The sequence below is a fragment of the Carcharodon carcharias genome, chromosome 8, assembly GCF_017639515.1.
Source record: "Carcharodon carcharias isolate sCarCar2 chromosome 8, sCarCar2.pri, whole genome shotgun sequence".
NCBI classification, from domain to species: Eukaryota; Metazoa; Chordata; class Chondrichthyes; order Lamniformes; family Lamnidae; genus Carcharodon; species Carcharodon carcharias.
The window spans coordinates 93,549,248-93,570,820 of NC_054474.1; the positions used below are offsets into that span (position 1 = coordinate 93,549,248).

The following is a 21,573-nucleotide window of genomic DNA, read 5'->3' on the forward strand; positions in this document are numbered from 1 at the left end:
AAGTATGGAGTGGTTTTCTCCAGGGTTCAGTAATAGGGCCACTGCAGTTTCCAATATACATTAATGACTTTGACTTGGGGTACAGGACATAAATTTGAAATTTGCTGATGATACCAAACTTGTAAATGTAATAAACACTGAGGAAGATAGCAATAGACATCAAGGGGACACAGACAGGCTGGTGGAGTGGGTGGACACATTGTAGATGAAATTCAATGCAGCCAAATGTGAGGTGATGCATTTGGATAGGAAGAATGGAGTGAGACAATGCATGCAAAATGGTACAATTCTGAATGGGCTGCTAGAGCCATGGGGTGTTTGTGCACAGATCTTTGAAGGTGGCAGGACAGGTTAATAAAGCAGCTAACAAAGAATATACAGTACTGGGCTTTGTAAATAGAGATATAGAGAGCACCAGTTCTGAAGTTATGCTAAACCTATAAAGAACAATATAATGGCAACAGTTGGAGAACTGTTTTCAATTCTAGGCACCATGCTTTAGGAAAGACACAAAGGCTTGGGAAGAGGGTAAAGAAGAGCTTTTCTAGAATAGTTCCAGGGATGAGAAATTATAGTAAAGTGGAAAATCTATGGAAGCTGGGGTTTTCTCCTTAGGTCAGAGAAGGCAAAGAGGCGTTTAAAAGCATGAAGGATTGAAGGGTCGATAACCAAAGGGCATAAGAGACAAGGGTGATTGGCAAAGGAACTAGGGACCTGAGGAAAAACGGCAGTTAGGATTTGGAATAACTGATTGGATGGCTGATAAAGGTCCAAAAGCAGCCTTCAAAAGGAAACTTGAAAAATACTCGAAGGAGAAAAAAAAATAGGGAAACGGGGATTGAATGGAGGTGTGGAATTAACTGAATTGCTCTTTGGTGCAGATTTGATGGAACGAATGATCTCCTCTGTGCTATGCTATCCCATGATTCCATAATAACACCGTCTATATTTCAAAAGCGGTTCACTGGTTATGAAGTGTTTTAGGACACCACTCAAAGGATGTGAGCTGCACACAAATCAGCTGCTGCGTTTCCTACATTACGGTTGTGATACATTTCACAAGTAGTTCATTGGATGGAAAGCACTTTGGGATGTCCTATCTTAGTGAAAGATGCCACAGAAATGGAAATTCTTTATGGGATACAGCATGATATAAGCACAAATTATTTCTATATCAAGAGAGATTGACCTTCGACATTTAATAAATTGTAGTAAAGGCATTCAGCAGTTCGCTCAACTGATGACCAGCATGGTACTGGGCTGTATAGTTCAAATTTGTGTTGAGTTCAGAGATACCTTAAGAAGAAAAGCAGACAAATAAGAGAGGGAAAAGCAATGGCAGACACATGCCAATGTGCCATATTATAAAAATTCAGCTCAAAATTTCAAATCAATGCTCATTCATTTCAAAACGTTGTTCAGAATTTTAACCTCTATCACTGTTAAAGGCTACTTTATCATGAGATAGAAGGTTATATTTTATAAGGTTGATGTTGTGCAGTAATGCCAAAGAAACCTCATGGGATTGTAGAAATAGAGGTTTATTCATTACCTGCAAGGATGTCAGAACACTGCTGGAGATAATGATGAGTAGCCAAAAGTCCATCTGGAAAAACTGAGAAATCATGTAGGCCATGTAGGCTGGAAACACCAACAAGAACAAACACAGACTGACTGCTCGAAAGTGCTTCCACAAACTCCTGTAAACAAGCACATAAGATGTAGTAAATGAGAGGCACATCAAATTCCACTGCACTGAGAAGCCAAAAATCTTTTACAAGTTTCGCCTTTAAAAAATTAATACAACTTCACTGGTAATACATTGCAGAAGACATCAATCAGGATTTTGCAGACGAAGTTGGGGTATCCAATTTGCCCTGAGCTCTGGTAATCCTGTATGCAAAACCCAGGTAACAGAGACTGACTCGCATCTATATTCTTTCTCTTTTTAAAAGCAAAATATTGCAGTTGCTAGAAATCTGGAATAGAAACAGAAAATGCTGGAAAAACTCAGTAGGTCTGGCAGGATGTGTGGAGAGAGAAACAGAGTTAATGTTTTGAGTCCATATGGCTCTGTTTTAATTCTTTACTTGTTAGTTTTTTCCCTGTCAGGAGCTTTCAAAAGGATCTTACGTAAATTGCCTCACAGGTGATGAAATCAGAACACCAAGAGATGTTAATGATTTTGAGGTAGTAATGATGGTAAAACAGTCAGCATACACCATCAATACTTTTCAGAAATTGCTATCAGTTTCAGAGGTGTTCATGTGTGCAGTTAAATGTGAAAATGCTGTCAGTGACTCTACGCTTCTCCAGAGACTGCGCTATTGAGGTCCCCTGTAATTAGAAGTCAATGAACTGATGAAAACTCTCAAACTGTTAGTGTCGTGGTAAAAATCTTGAAAAAGTTACAACTTGTTAAATGCAATGTAACTGCTTTTTTAACAGTGCATTAATTTCACAATTACGAAAGTGTTACTGGCTGGATCTGTAAAAGGAATGTTATATTTGATGAATGTCAAGTTTCTCCAATATAAGAAACTCCACGTTTTCATTTTTTTTTAAAGTTTACGATATTTTAGCTTCTGTCTTGGGGTCTTGTGGCGCGTTGGGTAGCAACCCTATGTCTGCGCCAGGAGCTCCAGGTTCAAGTTCCACTTCAGGACTTGATGGCCACAGAAGATGCATTCATAACATGGCCAAATTTGCCTGATGGCAGGTGGTAAGAGCAGGAGAGATTCCTGGTCAGCCATACTGCAGAAGTCAACAGCAAACCACTGCAATACTTTGCCAAGCATAATCATGGGCCAATCCAAAGGAAGTCCTTGTTCACCAACACCCTCTTAGGGCGTGGTACCTGCAAGAGGAAGAACTTCCGCCTGAATCCTACCACTAACTCCTGCCAAAGCAATATGGCCTCTGACAGCCCCTCTGCACATGTGCACTTGTCAGCGGATGCACAAAGTCCAGAGTCCAATGATGGCATTTGTAGAGACACAAATCCACACTCATAAATGGTGATAGCTTCTTTTCAGCAGTCTTCAAACTTTAAATGAATCTTATTTTATTGCCCATGTATCCCCAAAATGATTAATTTTGATATTTCATCTTTTAATAAATTTCTAAAAACACACCAATGTGATGTGTCATTTTAATTGGGAGTTGGAGGTGAAAATTGGTGGATGGAGTGGATCCCATTTGCCACTTGCTCTTTCCAACCCTGTCTGAGGCGTTTGGGTGAGCTGTGGATGGAGGGCATTGTTAAAAGTGTTAACTTGATGCTGCCAATGCTGTAATATTTGCAATTCCAGGGCCAGTGATGACTGTGCCTGTGCCCTGTTGCACACTGTCCCCTATAAAGATGGTGGCCAGACATACAACTGTGATTATATAGCACAAGCAGCAAACGCAGCCTAAACCTACGTATATGTTCCAAATATCTATTGCTTTCCTTAAAATTTAAAATTAAAAGTGAAGTAATTAAGCAATTTTTATTTCCTAGTTTGCTGTTGGTTAGAATTCTTCAGTGATTGGCTGCTTATCCTGTTTGATAACACCTCTGATGCCGAACACTTGGAGATCCCCTTTCTTGGTCCTAGATTCAAGCCAATGTTGAGGAAAGGGAAAATCCACGTCACATAGTTTGTTAGGTTGGCTTGAGCAGCTTTCTTCAATGTCAATGGTGAGCACTGCTGCTCCACCGCTGACCACAAAATCAAGCCCAATATCTTGGTATATGGTAAGGTCTCCCTCCAGCGCCTTCCACTGGGGAATTTTCACGGGAGGTGCACAATGAATCCTTGGGGGGCATGAAGATTAAGGTTTGTGGAAGATTGTTACAGTCCTTAATTATTCCATTCTGCTACATATGTTTAAGAACAGGAACATTAATTTAAACTTCATGTGCCCCCACCCCCTCCAAGGTTCCATACGGAGCTACAAGGGTTATAAAGAAAAATAGTCAAAACACCCTTGGCTCAGGTCATTATGATCTGATTTAATATCATGTTCACCTTTTAGTTAGTCACCTACTTCTCCCTAGAAGGTGAGAGCAATAGAGCAAGCCGAGGTTCATAACAACCATCAGCAAAAGTACTAGGGGAGAATTTACCGCCAAGATACCTAATATCAAATGATTCCACTGCACCTTTGAAACATACTGCTTCTGTACTTCTATTCTTGATTATGGTGTAACCAATGGATTTTAAAGAATTGAATGTTTCGAAAAGAATGACTCATTATCAATATCCCTTTCAAAAAATATGAAACAATCCCAAAGAATTAGCAATGTTTCACCTTATCCATTTCTCTAAGTTTCCAAAGCATTTTTTTTCAACAGCAATGGTTAATAAACAGGAAGAGAACCCAACTTCAATCAGTATGCTGAATTAATTTCTCTGGGTGATGAATTTCACAAATCATGTCATTTGTTCCATATATTATTTAAACTTTCACCACTGTGTTCAACAACTAACTATCAGTTTCCCCAATTATGCCTTTCAATTGATAACAGTAATCATTATTATTTTAATGGCTATTTGGTTTTCAACAATCATTGATGATGAAACTTCCTCCAAACTACAACTGGAACATCCTTTGCATTTGATCATAAATTTTGAAAACATAGGCATTCTATTGAACAGCGCCTGTTCAAGCCCAACAATTCACCCTCCCTCTGATATTGCAGAGCTCCTTGAGACTTCTCAAAATATAAAGGCAGTCACCATCAAAACACCAATTCTACCCTCCCCACTCCCCCTCCAAATATTGCACCAGTAAAAATCAGAAATAGTTCATCAAGGACTAACGCCAGAGGGCCAACAGCTCTGATCTTACATTGAATGGCTTGTGTTCACGTTCTTGTGGATTGTTATTGGTTAAGTTGTAATTATATAAATTTTTTTTAGTTAATCAGCATGGCCTTTATTAAATTCAATAACTGAAGTAAATTCTCATGCACAAGTCACAATTCCATTCATTTTTGTCAGCCTGATAAAAGGGACATCTGAAGTTATTCAAGTGGTTCAATGGGTAAGCGTATGGTAGTAAGTGTACTACGTGATGTGGTGCTGAACTACACTGATCAGGAAAGATTACCACTGGTGTTGATCTAAAAATTGAATGTCAAAAGGCAGCACTGTAATTTTAAGTGTGTGTGTTATATGTCAGATATTATGGCAAATATGGTAGCTAATAAAAAAATATACACATGCAGAAATGTGTCACAAATACAACCTGTTGCATACTTCATACTTAAGCAATTCCCTTAGTTGGGACTTCAAAACACATTTCTTGTTGGTGCGAAATTTAAATATAATGAAGGTTCATAATGAGATTAGTTTCAGCTCTATGTTATTTTCGGTTTAGTTTTAAATAAAATATCTGCACAGAGAAATATGATTCTGCACATTAAAAGTTTTATGCCAATAGTTATAAGGCTGGGTGCTTTGGAGGGGAATGTGGAGTTGGCAACTCCCTGTTCCTCCTGATGGTCTTGGTTATCTGGGGTTGGCAGGAGGGTGGAGGGGATGGTATGAAAGTTTTAGGTGGAGAGCACTCAAGAAGTATGGAGACATGCTAGCTTTCAGATACAGCCACCAACACAAAACATATTACTCAGAATAAAACTAAGTTCTGATTACAATATGAAACCCAAATCAATTTAGTGCAACCCATCATGTTGTAAAGTAATGAAGTAGATGTCAAACAAACTGCAGGTTCCCATAGCCATGACAAACAAATTGTTAGTGTAATTATCAACACAAAAGCAAGCACCTTCTCTATTCTGGAACCACGGGCATTCCTTGGGACCAGAGAAGATAGGGCCACTAAGGAATACACATGATAAACTGATAGGTGATGACAGCAAAATGGCAGAAATAATAATTACATCATCTCAGTATTTAGTAGGGAGACTATTGTGGTGGGCACAGCATTAGAAGAGATCACAGAAGATATAAAGGCATTAAAAATAGAAAAGGAGGGGATATCTAATCAAACTTAATGAGTATAAAACCCAAGGCTCAGATTGCATACTTGTATATTAAACAATAAATTACAGAGCAGGGGAAACACAATAACACAGATACCAAAAAAATTAGGAAAGGGAATAATGTCAGAGGACTGACAGTTAGCAAATGTGATCCCAATATGTAAAAGGGTAGATAGAACAGTCCAGGGAACAAAAGGTCAAAAAGTTAAACATCTGTAGCAGGAAAATTAACGAATGACATTTAGAAACTAAAACACAATAGTCAGCATGGATTTCAGACATGCTTGACCCACCTTATTCAATTCTTTGCAAAAGTTAACAGAAAGGATAAACAAGAGTACAGCAGTACGTAGGTGTAATATATTTGGATTTCAAAAGGCCTTCTTCTTGGGTACTGTACAGTAAACCTATGACTAAGGTCAGGCATATGGAGTTGGGGACATGTTGCAGAAGGGATACCAAACCAGCTAAAATAACAAAAAAAAAAATGGGTGGCTGAGTTGAGTTAAAGGGTCACTCAGACTGGCGATAGGAGGAAACTGGTGTTCCACAAAAACCAATGCTTGATTTACATCTGTTCATCATTTAGTTAAACAATATGGGCTCTGGACTTGGAAGTATAATTTCGAAGTATGCACATGATACCAAATCTTTTGAGAGGTGGTGGTGGGGATGAGAATGGGGGTGGTGGTGGTGGTGGTGTGGCGCATGGTCTAAGGATATTGGACACAGGAGCAAAATTAACATCTTTTGTTTGGCAATATTAACCAACATGCAAATCATCTCAAATGTACCACTTTAAATCCACAGACAGCAGACATGAGGTCAAAAGCTGATCACATCACGGGGCCCTTATCCTGATTAGGATATGCTAATGTTGGAGGTAAATCAGGAAAATAGAGAATCAGGAAAAAGCAGATGAGCTGGCAACATCCCAGATTGTGCGGAAGACATTCCATGTGACGTGTTAACTTCAGATTAGTCAGCACATTGGAGACACCAAAGCTAACACACAAACCAGCTGCAGGATAACAACTAGCATCTGAGATAGTTTCAACAAGACCTCACATTCTTTTGAAGTGCTAAGCATGGAACTACAGTTTATGTTGATCAGTAGTCAAACAAACATGATGGTTCAGAAGTGGGACAGATATGTTGCAAGGGTAATTGACTCTCCAGAGGACAAGAATGCAGTCTGCAGCTTTCTTGTTCCTTGAGTTTAAAAGCAGTGGCAAGTCTGCAATTCAAATTGTACGGTCAACCAGACCAGACCAGAACGAGTGACCATAAGATAGCTAATTATAAAGACAACAACAAATTCAGAAGTAACTTCTTTATCCAACTTGAGTTAGAATATGGAACTTCCTTCTGCAAGGAATAGTCCAGCTGACTAGCATAGACACACAGAAGGGGAAAACTGGATGAACAAATGAGGGAGAAAGGAATCGAGAGATTCGCTGTTGAGGTTAAAAGGAGGTGGAAGAAGGCTTGTGTGGAGCATAAACACAGGCATGGGGACTTGGTGGGGAGAATAGCCTGTTTCTAGCTGTAAATACTATCGTAGTATTAGGAAATAACTGAACCATTGGTGGAAAGGGAGGGTACAACAAAAACAGAACAACTTGCAGTTAACACGTCAGAGCAGTGGAAACAGAATCCACAACAGCGTTTAAACAACTAGATAAACAACAAAGGAGATAGCTCCTTCAGGCATTAGGAACAGGTACACTGGACCAAATGTGCCTCCTCTTAGGCTACAAAATATTAGGATCCTAAGATCATCTTACTTGTTTCTTGACGCTCCAAGTGCAAGAACAATAGGGTCAGCAATTTCTAACATTGACTGAAGGATGGAAGCTACCACGATAAAGAGAATGATGCTCAGCAGAAAAGCTCGATGCACAACCTGTAATTCAATCAGGCCGGTCTGTACTGCCAGAATCAGCAATGTGATACCTTCAGTCATACCTCTGTGGAAAAATGATTAAAAAATAAAATCTCAATTAATGTAATAGATCTCTGCTGTGCTTCCCATTCTATAAACAGTTGCTAAATTCTTAAGACAAGAAAGATGATTTTAACTAGAGCAAATCAAAACGTCATGACTTTACCACTTAAAATAATGTCACAAAACAAACTAATTGGAATTTTGAAAAAATTGCTATTAGGCTGAATTTTTAAGAAACATTTTGAAACATTATGCAGCAGTTACATTACTGTCAGCAATAACACATGTTCTATATGGGCACACTAGATATCAAACTTTCACCAAGACTTCCAACTGGTACTTGTTTTAAAAACATCAATCAGTCTAACTCAAGGAAATTTTACCACTAATGTGCTGAGAGAATGGGATTAATTTTGACGCCTAGATGTTTTGGAATAAACAATGAACCATGCTGTAAAGGCGCTCTTGAGTTGTCAGACACTGTTTCAGGTGGTCTAAATGCAAAAGGGCCAATGAACCTAAGCTATTTCTAAAATTATATATTTTAAAATCAGATTTCATAGCTTACAGCGATGCTGACAATTATGGATGGCTTGTAATCAGAGCAGTTATCACCATTTAGAAAAGATTTGTTACTCTGTTTAAACTTTACTTGAACTGTTCAGAAACATATAGGCTTATTTAAGTATATTATGTCTAAATTTAGGTGCATTGCATTGTTTTTCATGCCTACGTAAGGGATTGCTTCTTACCTATGCATGAGATTGTCGTTCATGAAAGCTCCATAACCTTGAAGGTAGAACTTGCAAAGTGTCAGAACACCCAGGGTAATGAAGGAGATTGTGAACATGAGACCGAGCAAAGAATAAGGAGTGCTGCAACATTCAGCAATACTGCAATAGAAATGTTAGTTGAGTGATGTAACTCAGAGGAAAGTCAGATATACCTTTATTAATCCTGTTGGTAATACAACAATCTGACTGCAAAGATGTTTTTCTAAGCACCAGTTTTATCGCCTCTCTTCCTTCCCAATTAAACTTATTATTCCCAATGGCTGCACATAGGTGACGGTATCCGAATTCATAAGCCTGGTCCAACATCTATCATATGGTAGCTTCCCATGTGCTCCAATGTTGGTTTACAGGCAACTGCCAAGTAGTATTTCTAACAGGAAGCAGGGGATAACATCTCCCAATTATTAGCAATAGTTAACATCATTCTTACACTGCTAAATTGGTCAGTCAGAACTCAGCAGCCCGACTAAGTTTCTATTCTCAATACTTATCTCTCAATGATGGATAAAATCCTAAAAGTAGAACACTGAAATGATCTCAGCAGACACAGCCCAAGACTGAATAATACTGCCAAATGGTTGAAGAACTTAAATCAACCATTACCCTTAATGGAAATTCTGCTGACCAAGCTGAATGGTGAAATACTACTAGCTTAAGTGCAATAGTAAATCATACCTTGTAAGAAAGAGGAAGAGCAGTCTCTCACGAGATGTGGGGTGATCACGTGTACTGAAGTAAGAGTATATCTGTAGAGCAAACAGGACCAGCCAGAAAACCATGAACAGCACAGGAACAACCAACTGATTCCAGAGAGACATTCCCAATGCCAACAGCCCATAAACTTCCACTACCTGTCCAAGGAAGGGATGAGAAAGGAGGTATAAATACATTTTCCATGTAATCCAAATCCAATGACATGGTACTGCTACACATAACAACTGAATGCAAACTGTTTTACGCCATGAGTCAGATATGCAAACATGCATACTTAAATGAATTAGCTTTCAAGATACATTGTTAGCACAGTTGGATTGAAGCACTCATGTTACCTCTTGATAAAAATAAGTTTTCAAAGGCAACACACTACGGTATTCTTCTCTCTTTTGGCACAACAGTTAAATATGCAAATCCATTTGGCAACACAATCCATAATGAATGTAGGTCCAGCACATTAAGGGGCACATAATGTGTAATAACTCAATGGTCAAGTACAAGGATAAACAGAACAGGACAAAAACAGAATTACCTGGAAAAACTCAGCAGGTCTGGCAGCATCGGTGGAGAAGAAAAGAGTTGACGTTTCGAGTCCTCATGACCCTTCAACAGAACTGAGTGAATCGTAGGAAAGGGATGAAATATAAGCTGGTTTGTGGGGGGTGGTGTGGTTGTAGGGACAAGCAAGCAGTGATAGGAGCAGATAATCAAAAGATGTCACAGACAAAAGAACACAGAGGTGTTGAAGTTGGTGATATTATCTAAGCGAATGTGCTAATTAAGAATGGATGGCAGGACAGTCAAGGTACAGCTCTAGTGGGGGAGCAGTGGAAAGGCTAGCACGGCATAGAAGATTTAAAAATAATGGAAATAGGTGAGAAAAGAAATATCTATATAAATTATTGGAAAAAACAAAAGGAAGGGGGAAGAAACAGAAAGGGGGTGGGGATGGAGGAGGGAGTTGAAGATCTAAAGTTGTTGAATTCAATATTCAGTCCGGAAAGCTATAAAGTGCCTAGTCGGAAGATGAGGTGCTGTTCCTCCAGTTTGCGTTGGGCTTCACTGGAACAATGCAGCAAGCGTGAGCATGGGGAGGTGCCATAGCTGGGGGTTGAGGACTAGGGGGTGATGGAGGAGTGGACCAAGGTGTCCCGGAGGGAACGATCCCTACGGAATGCCACCAGGTGGGGTGAAGGGAAGATGTGTTTGGTGGTGGCATCATGCTGCAGTTGGAGGAAATGGCAGAGGATGATCCTTTGAATGCGGAGGCTGGTGGGGTGATAAGTGAGGACAAGGGGGACCCTATCATGTTTCTGGGAGGGAGGAGAAGGCGTGAGGGCGGATGCGCCGGAGATGGGCCAGACACGGTTGAGGGCCCTGTCAACTACCATGGGTGGAAAACCTCTGTTAAAGAAGGAGGAGGACATGTCAGAGGAACTGTTTTTGAAGGTGGCATCATCAGAACAGATGCGACGGAGGCGAAGGAACTGAGAGAATGGAATGGAGTCCTTACAGGAAGCGGGGTGTGAGGAGCTGTAGTCGAGGTAGCTGTGGAAGTCGGTAGGCTTGTAATGGATATTGGTGGACAGTCTATCACCAGAGATTGAGACAGAGAGGTCAAGGAAGGGAAGGGAAGTGTCAGAGATAGACCATGTGAAAATGATGGAGGGGTGGAGATTGGAAGCAAAATTAATAAATTTTTCCAAGTCCCGACAAGAGCATGAAGCAGAACCGAATTAATCATCGATGTACCAGAGAAAGAATTGTGGATGGGGGCCGGAGTAGGACTGGAACAAGGAATGTTCCACATACCCCATAAAGAGACAGGCATAGCTGCGGCCCATGCAGAGGCTGAGCGTCAACTCGCAGACACTTCCTCCTACCTCTCCCTGGATCATGACCCCACCACTGAACATCAAGCCATTGTTTCCAGGACTGTCTCTGACCTCATCTCCTCTGAAGATCTTCCTCCCACAGCTTCCAACCTGATAGTCCCCAACCTCGGATGGCCCGCTTCTACCTCTTACCCAAAATCCACAAACAGAAATGTCCCGGTAGGCCGATCGTGTCAGCTTGCTCCTGCCCCACGGAACTCATTTCTCGTTATCTTGACTCCTTTCTCTCTCCCCTTGTCCAGTCCCTTCCCACCTACATCCGTGATTCCTCTGACACCTTACGGCACATCAACAATTTCCAGTTCCCTGGCCCCAACCGCTTCCTCTTCACCATGGATGTCCAATCCCTTTACACCTCCATCCCCCACCAGGATAGTCTGAGGGCCCTTAGCTTCTTCCTCGAACAGAGGCCCGAACAATCCCCATCCACCACTACTCTCCTCTGTCTGGCTGAAATTGTTCTCACACTGAACAATTTCTCTTTCAACTCCTCTCACTTCCTCCAAATAAAAGGTGTGGCTATGGGTCCCCTTGTCCTCACTTATCACCCCACCAGCCTCCGCATTCAAAGGATCATCCTCCGCCATTTCCGCCAACTCCAGCATGATGCCACCACCAAACACATCTTCCCTTCACCCCCCCGGTGGCATTCCGTAGGGATTGTTCCCTTCGGGACACCCTGGTCCACTCCTCCATCACCCCCTACTCCTCAACCCCCAGCTATGGTATCTCCCCATGCTCACGCAAAAGATGAAACACCTGTCCCTTCACTTCCTCTCTCCTCACCGTCCAAGGGCCCAAACACTCCTTTCAAGTGAAGACGCATTTCACTTGCATTTCCCCCAACTTAGTATACTGCATTCGTTGCTCCCAATGCGGTCTCCTCTACATTGGAGAGACCAAACGTAAACTGGGCGACTGCTTTGCAGAACACCTGCAGTCTGTCCGCAAGAATGACCCAAACCTCCCTGTCGCTTGCCATTTTAACACTCCAACCTGCTCTCTTGCCCACATGTCTGTCCTTGGTTTGTTGCATTGTTCCAGTGAAGCCCAACGCAAACTAGAGGAACAGCACCTCAACTTCCGACTAGGCACTTTACAGCCTTCTGGACTGAATATTGAATTCAACAACTTTAGATCTTGAGCTCCCTCCCCCATCCCTACCCCCTTTCTGTTTCTTCCCCCTTCCTTTTGTTTTTTCCAATAAATTTTTCTTTTCCCACCTATTTCCATTATTTCTAAATCTTTTATGCCCTGCTAGCCTTTCCACCCCACCCCCACTAGAGCTGTAACTCTTTCGAGTACAAACCCGTTTCCGTCTGTTTCAGATGAAGTTACATTGTTTCATTGTTTGCCATTGTGAGATTTGAACTCTTGATCTTGGGGTTACAAACCCAGTACCATAACCACTTGGCTATTTAGGCCAAGCCCCACTAGAGCTGTACCTTGACTGTCCTGCCATCCATTCTTAATTAGCACATTCGTTTAGATAATATCACCAACTTCAACACCTCTGTGTTCTTTTGCCTGTGACATCTTTTGATTATCTGCTCCTATCACTGCTTGCTTGTCCCTACAACCACACCACCGCCCCCCCACTTCTCCCCCCCCCAACTTCTCTCCCACCCCCCGCCTTTAAACCAGCTCATACTTCACCCCTTTCCTAAGATTCACTCAACTCTGTTGAAGGGTCATCAGGACTCGAAACGTCAACTCTATTCTTCTCCGCCAATGCTGCCAGACCTGCTGAGTTTTTCCAGGTAATTCTGTTTTTGTTTTGGATTTCCAGCATCCGCAGTTTTTTTGTTTTTAAATAGAACAGGAAATGGAAGCATTTATACAATTGGACCATTATCTGAAGAGAAAAAAAAATTGCAGGGCTATAGGGAGAAGGCAGGGAGTGGCACCAGGTGAACTGCTCTTGCAGAGAGCCAGCACAGACATGAGGCCGAATGACCTCCCTCCGTGATGTAACCATTCTATTTTTTTGATAGTCATGCAACAGGGGATGCTTCTCTGAGATTGTGATTAGAACATCTTGTTATGGCAGAGGAGAGGAAGGTGCGTTTACAGCTTCTAATATAATAGATGCTGACAGAGCAGCACATACAAAAGTGCTTCATCATCCAACAGACACCCACTTCCATGAAAAGCACAGAATTTATAAATTTAATGGAGAAAAAATGGCATGAGGCGGAGTCACCTGCCAAAAGATCTTAACAAATTCTTAAAGAATGTATTAAGAAAAAAATGCCGCGTCTGTATTTGGGCAAGTATGGAGTTAATTGTTCATTAATCACATGAGAAGCCACTATCCATACACTAGATTTCATTGAATGCCCAAATACTCAGTGACCAAGAATTTGCTGGCGCCAGACATTTCTCATATACTCCACTGAGATGGCTTTTTCTCACCATTCAGCTCAAAAGAATTTTGTGCTGCCAACTTCTAGGAGTTCAACTGATAACAGCTGAATGATGAGACCAATAGTTCTACGCCTTAACTAAGGATAGAAAAAGAATAGGAATGACAGAGAAGGAAATACGGTGAATTAAAGTCAGATCAGATGTAGGGGGAGAAAGAGAGAGATAAAGCAAGATTGAATTAAGACACGGAAAAGAATGAGACAGAAATGAAAAGTAATAAAAAACATTAATTTAAATTTTAAAAATCTTTAAATCTCTACAGTAACACTCCTCAGTTTCAACTGTTCCTTTTCTAGGCCAGAGAAGTTGAGTGACATTGCATGAACCTAAATGTTGCCATTAAAAAAGTTCCGCACCTGTTAAGTAATTTCTGTTGTGAGTTTAATTCACATTTATTCTACAAACAGGGTAAGTCAATGAGGCCAACATCAGAGCCATGGAAATCATCCAGCAACCTGTGCCAATTTGGAGCTCAAGGCACATCTCTACACCACTACAAATTGCTTGGCAGTTTACACACTAGTAACAGTATGCATATTTAACTCATTGTTATTTTCACAACAAATTCTGGGCCAACTTTTCCTTAAACCTTTTATCAGCACTTGCCACTTCCATACCAAGTACTGGAGCAGCCTTAAGGCCATGGCAAAATAAATTTTCAGAGCATTTAAAAAAAAAAATCACTGCCCAAAGTGTTAACAACCATTGGTCAAATTCGTCTTTAAAAAAGTTTACTTCAGGAATTTTTGCATTAAATTGCAATACATCACATGAGAGGGCAACCCCCAAACAGAAAGGCAAAAGAAAAATAAACAAGGTGGGGGTCAACATCACACTATGCAACAGTTAACAAGTCAAATTTTAGACCGTAGCAATTAAGGTGCTTGTAAGATGCTTCAGAAACTTCAAAATCTGTTGTAATTTAAGATGAGAACTTGTGCTGAGTTTTGGCAAGGGAAGTCATGCACAACCCAACTCAGACCAATACAGGGAGGTACAGTTGGGACCAGGACAACAATCATTTAGCTTACAACAAGAATGGCTAAAAGCAATCCACACTCAGTAAAGAAACAAATATTTTAGGCAGACAAATGGACACTGACTGGATGACATCAGAGGGAAAATGCTCCACACTAACACTGGAGAGGAACAGGTGTAACTGGAATACTCAGAGCAGGGCCCCTGTTAACAGTGAAGAAACAGAGACAGAGAGGAAGAATTTGGGATTGGAAGGGATGGTGGGGAGAAGGGGTGGAGTTTGGGGGGGGGCGGGTGGTGGGGGGAGGCGGCAGGCGGTGGTGAAGTAGGAAAGAGAGGGAGGGTGCAACATGTTTAACACTCAATTTGTCTGGTTGCTTTCTCTTACCTGCACCAGTTCCCTGTATGCTGATTTGGCCAGCTTGTATGGTACTAACAGGTTAGAGGCCAGGAAATAAAGCACTTCCAGTGCCGTGAAAATCATGGCAAACCTGTTGATAATTACGAGCATTTCCACAGGAACCATGCAGAACCGTGCCAGTAAAGGGAGCAGATGGGCAGAAAATAGCCAGATCTGTTTAGTCTTCATGACAAAGGAGCAAAGTGTGCACACCACCAACTGCCCTATAATAAACACAACAAAGAATCAATGCAAATGGACAGATCCACTCAAAACAAGGTTACATCACACTACAACTTAGGTTAGCTGGCAGAATAGCAAGCTGAAGTTAACATTACGTTGCCTCCTCTCCTGAAGGCCACAACTTATTCATGGACACCCCTCAATATCTTGCCCAAGGGGAATTCTCCATGTAAGAGTTTAGTGCTGTGGACAAGCTATCCTGTTCTTGCCTGATGTCCACAGGTAGGCAGTTTTCAGCACGAGTAACTGCATATGATCACATGAGGACTAATCTTCCTTTCCCTAGTACAGAAAAAAAGTCCGATTGTTGTATCCCAACTTAGAACAACTGATACAACCCAAACCATGGTTCCAACCCATGGCCTTCTGTGTACCATAGAAGTGATGCAGTTACCATTAAACCAAGGGTGAGCTTTTCTACAATATGTTGCAAAATATTTTGAATGTTGTTACAGCATATGTGAAGACATGGTTTAATGCAGATACATAAAAATTACAACGTTTTGACACAAGTTCTCTCTTTATGTTTTTGTCAGCGCAGCCATACTAAAGATGATAAAAGACATATAATGCTATAATTATAATGCAGATTATGGTTTATGTATCCAAGATTAGTTGGTCAAAAGGTCCAACATCAAAGTTCATATCATAGCTATTGCATTGCATGCTGTGAAGGGGTTTTGCAGAGGACAGTCTTCACCTGAAGTCCATGCATGTGGATTTTCAAGCAGAGGACAATGGATAGTAAGCTGAAGTGGGGGCGATCGTAAAGTTTCCAATGGTTGCCGAAACCAATCATCATATTCCTATTGCTATCAAAATCAAAGTCAACAAACTAAAGAGCCTGAAAACTGAATGAGACCATTCAATTATTGCTGCACAACATCTTTAACAAATTGGCCTCCAGAAGAGGCCATCTAAAATGGCAATAACTATCCTGTCAAGGACAGAATGAATATTTCTGCTAAGCTATGAAAAACTCTTGGCAGAGAGAAAACTGCAAGGGACATGCAACCGATGGAAATTCACTACAACCATGAGTTTAATCTTAAATAAAACAGAAAATGCTGGGGAAAAACTCAACAGGTTAGGCAACATCTGTGTAGAGAGAAACAGAGTTAAAGTTTCAGGTTGGTGACCTTTTTGCTCCATTAATCTTACCTGTTTCCAGCTTTGTAATATTCCTTAATGATCTTAGCATTGCAGTAATACAGCAGAATGAAGAATAACAGTTCATACTTCTCATTTAATGCAATGAGGTAGGTAGGAACAAGTTGTTCAGACATAGATATTTTTCCATTTTTATTTGAGTGTTAGTAATTACATAGGAGCAGACAAAACTTACAGATCAGAAAGTTTCAACCGAAATACAAACATTATTAGATTTATGAAATCCAACCAATAACTCAAATGCAGTTTTGTGACAACACTTTCAAAACCATCCTCCTTAAATTTTAACAGTGATTCAAAGCATTTCCTGCCCAAAGTAATTCCCCTTCTTTGAGAAAGACAGCTGTAATTATGTCACCCAAGTAAAATAGTTCAATTTCCTGGCATTGTGAAGACCTATCTTCATCCATGTGGTCAAGATTCAAGTGTGAATTTTGCCAGTGAAACTCAGCAAGCTTCCAACTGTGGAGACATGAGGGCTGAGCCCTGTCCTTTTCTCACCAGGCACCTACACCAAAGCAATTCCAACAGTTGGCTCTAAATAGTTATCAAGAGCCCTTCATGATTTCCCCCTCCGAGTTCAGGGACATGGAGGCATCTGTAACATCCACTCCCCATTACTATTTGATGCCTCAGATATTCACTGGATAAGCTTACTGTGCAACAGTGAAAGAGCCAAGATTTGGCAACTTAAGTAGAAACTCCAAAATACCACCAGACATAAGGAACTGCAGAATCCTGTTTTAATGTGCTCTACCAGAGAAAAATAGTTTAGAAATTTGAATCCTTGAAGTTCCTAATTTTAGGCAGCCCATCTTCTGGTGATGAGTAAAAGCATTTTGTTCCAGGTCAATAAACAACATGGTTTCGAGGAATTTTGTTAGTGCTTTTCTTCAAATTAAATTCAGAGTTCCTGAGAAAGTCTCTGATCACACTCTTGGTCATGAAGAGGACATGACAAGAGTAAAAACAACCTGCAATAATGCACCATTTTTAAAACATGTTGGTTATCACTGAAAATTACATATTCTCACACACACAGACAAAAGTATACATTTATTTTGTAGTATGGCAGAACTACCATTAGTTGGATATTTTTAAAAGATTTGGAACAATCAAATGACCATACTGGTGAACAGTGGCCTTGACTGTTCATTTGAAACGGCTAACCTGTCAAATATTGCAAGCTTTTTCTAAGACAGATCTTTGTTGGACAAAAGGTGGACAGCAATACATCTCAAGTTTATACAGGAAAATTTGGTTCCCAATTCTTCTGACAAGCACACCAAAATATTTCTACTAAATCACAGAAGGTAAAAACACAGCTACAGACTGTTTGACCCCATCAACACTATGCTAGCATTTCCCCCTAGTTTGATCCTACTCTACTATTCACTTCCTGTGTTATTGCTTTTTCAAGCAACTACTAAATTCTCTTCAAAAGACTTTATGGACTCTGCTTAAACAAGAGTTTGTGGCAGAGAATTCCATGCTCTAACTACCCCCTGTGGAAATAATGTTTTCCAGCCACCTAAGCTTTTTTAAATCTTGGAGATCTGCTTTTTCATTGTTATCTCACAACTCAGAGGAAACAATCTCCACTTATCCAATCATAACCTTTCACAATCCTAGGGACCTGTCATGTCCCCTCAAACCTTCACAATTCAAGCAAATAAAGTCATAATTTCTCAGGCTTCTTTTGACAACTATAATCCTTCATGCCTAGCAATGTACATGTGAATCTATTATGCATCTTTTCCAGTGTTTTTAAACATTTCCCATTATGCTTCAATTAACAACTATACACAATACTTCAATAGTAACCCAGAACACTGGAACATCAGAAATAGGGGGAGCTGGCCATTCGGCCCCAGGAGCCTGCTCCACTATTCAGAATCCTGTACAGTTCAACTTTACCCCCTTCCTTGTGTATCCTTTGTCTATTGATATAAAACAAAGGATCCTAGTTGCTTTCTTATAGTCTTATCTAATAGTGTCACTGCCTTTAATAGCTTGCATAGCAACATGCCGATTGACTCGTGCTCTTCAAAAATCATGCCAAGAAGTGCATCTACTGTTATAGTTGCAAACTAAATATTTAACCTGGCCAAGCTGTTCCAGTACAGCTACAACACTGGTATCTACTCGGCTATATGGAACCTAGCCACAAAGCAAGATAGTTGTAGTTGTTGGAGGTCAGTCATCTCAGCTCCAGGATATCACTGCAGGAGTTCCTCAGGGCAGTGTCCTCGGCCCAACCATCTTCAGCTGCTTCATTAATGCCCTTCCTTCCTTCAGAAGGTCAGGAGTGGGGACCTTCGCTGATTTTTGCACAATGTTCAGCACCATTTGCAACTCCTCAGATAATGAAGCAGTCCATGTCCAAATGCGGCAAGATCTGAACAATATCCAGGCTTGGGCTGACAAGTAGCAAGTAACATTCGCACCACACAAGTGTCAGGCAATGACCATTTCCAACAAGAGAGAATCCAACCGTCGTCCCTTATTGTTAAATGGCGTTACCATCTCTGAATCCCCCACTATCAACACCCTGGGGATTACCGTTGACCAGAAACTGAAACGGACTAACCATATAAATACTGTGGCTACAAGAGCAAGTCAAAGGCTAGGAATTGTGTGACGAGTAACTCACCTCCTGATTCCCCAAAGCCTGTCCACCATCTACAAAGCACAAGTCAGGAATGTGATGAAATACTCCCCATTTGCCTGGATTAGTGCAGTTCCCACAACACTCAAGGAGCTTGTCATCATCCAGGACAAAGCAGTCCTCTTGATTGGCACCACATGCACAAACATTCACTCCCTCCACCACCAATGCACAGTAGCAGCAGTGTGTACCATCTACAAGTTGCACGCAGGAATTCACCAAAGCTCCTTCGTCAGCACCTTCCAAACCCATAGATAAAAACAAAAAAACTGCGGATGCTGGAAATCCAAAACAAAAACAGAATTACCTGGAAAAACTCAGCAGGTCTGGCAGCATCGGCGGAGAAGAAAAGAGTTGACGTTTCGAGTCCTCATGACCCTTCGACAGAACTTGCGTTCGAGTCCAAGAAAGAGTTGAAATATATATTTCAACTCTTTCTTGGACTCGAACGCAAGTTCTGTCGAAGGGTCATGAGGACTCGAAACGTCAACTCTTTTCTTCTCCGCCGATGCTGCCAGACCTGCTGAGTTTTTCCTTCCAAACCCATGCCCGCTACCATCTAGAAGGACAAGGGTAGCAGATAGATGGGAATACCACCACCTGGAAGTTCCCCTCCAAGTCACTCACTATCCTGACTTGGAAATATATCACCATTTCTTCACTGTCGCTGGGTCAAAATCCTGGAACTTCCTTCCTAACAGCACTGTGGGTGTACCTATACCACATTTACTGCAGCAGTTCAAGAATGCAGCTCATCGCCAACTTCTCAAGGGTAACTAGGGATGGGCAATAAATGCTGGCCCAGCCAGCAAAGCCCACATCCCATGAATGAATTTTTAAAAAATGCATTTGTTCACATTTTCCTACATGGAAGTGTATCTACTTCCGACCTGACCCCTCTTCAAAGTTTGAAGTAATCTGTTCCAGTCTATTATGCCCAACCTCATCTGCTGCTGTTACCTGTTCAACTTCAGGGTTGCACTTTACTGTGTGTAACATTGGCTTCTTGGGCTCACGTTGCTGCTCTGTTGGGTTTTGAATAGAAATTCATTTGTCTTCAGACCAAATTTTTCCTTTGGTGTTTCCAGGTTTCACCTCATTTTAGCTACCACTTTGTACAGAATATTTCCTGCTAGACTATGTACATTCCAATATCGATGGCTCAGTTTCTGCTCCTCTGGTGGAATTTTTTCCTGACACTCTGAAAATGCTGTTTGCCACTCAACAATCCTACTTCAATCCAGCTGCTGCTGAAATCTTCAGCCAAGCCTTTGTCATCTTCAGACTCAATGATTCCAATTATTTTCTTTCTCATCCATGCTGGCCTTCATGGGTCCCCAGCAACCACCACTTATTTAAATATAAAATCTGCACCCCTGTCTTTAAATACTTGGACCTTGTCCCTTAGCTCTCTAAACACACTCCACCCTCACCCCACCCCTTACAAATTAACCATTCCTCTGACTCTGGCCATGGGCATCGCCCACTGTCTACACACGACCATTTGCAGTTATACATTCAGCAGCCTAGGCCACACTCTGTGGAATTCTTTTCCTAAAACCTCTTCACTTCCCTCTGCTCCTTTAAGGATTTTGTTTCCCCTCCTAATATGTCCTCTCCTGGCTCAGCATCCATTTTTCTTCTGATCACACCTTTGCACCGTCTTGTGATGTGTTTCTATGTTAAAGGTGTTATATAAATGCAAGCTGTTGTTAATGACTGTAATGTCTCAAGTGAAAACCAGAAACAAAGGAATGGAATTTGTCCTGAGCAGAAGCAGATTTCCATCCAGAACCCAAAACAAGAGCAACATGAACCAAAGAAGCCATCGTTACAACCAGTGAAGCCCAGCCCTGAAGTTGGGCAGGTAAGAGCTGCAGGTTGGGCATGACAGATGAGAACAGATTACTTCAAATTTGAAGAGATTGAGTCGCAATAGGAGGCAGATGCAGTTAAAGGTAGAAAAATGCAAGTAAAGGCATTTTATAAAAGTGGGTGTTAAAAATGCTTTTATTTTCAATCTCTGGGATGGTGACATAGTGGTAATGTCACTGAACTGGTAATTCAGGGGTCCTGATGAATGCACTGGGGAGTCAAGTTCACATTCCATGGCAGCTGGTGTAATTTAAATGCAATTAAATCAATCAAACCGGAATTAAAAACTAGTCTCAGTAATGATGACCATGAAACTACCAGATTGTCCTAAAAGCCTATCTAGTTCACTCATGGCCTTTTGGGAAGGAACTCTGCCATCCTCATCTGGTCTGGCCCACTACAGACTCTCAGCAATATGACTGACTCTTAGCTGCCCTCTAAAATGGCCTAGCAAGCTACTCAGTTGTAC

The 21,573-nt window shown here is 41.1% G+C and overlaps 1 protein-coding gene across 1 annotated transcript in view; it reads right to left on the minus strand.

The window, feature by feature from the left end:
• Positions 1-21,573, minus strand: part of rnf145a (ring finger protein 145a) — a 116,119-nt gene that overhangs the window by 9,542 nt on the left and 85,004 nt on the right. The window contains exons 4-8 of the mRNA XM_041193622.1: positions 15,137-15,372; positions 9,410-9,585; positions 8,693-8,833; positions 7,780-7,962; positions 1,553-1,700 (exon numbers count right to left, since the gene is read on the minus strand). Of these exons, the coding sequence (XP_041049556.1) occupies positions 1,553-1,700; positions 7,780-7,962; positions 8,693-8,833; positions 9,410-9,585; positions 15,137-15,372 (884 nt within the window). The remainder of the gene's footprint in view (positions 1-1,552; positions 1,701-7,779; positions 7,963-8,692; positions 8,834-9,409; positions 9,586-15,136; positions 15,373-21,573) is intronic.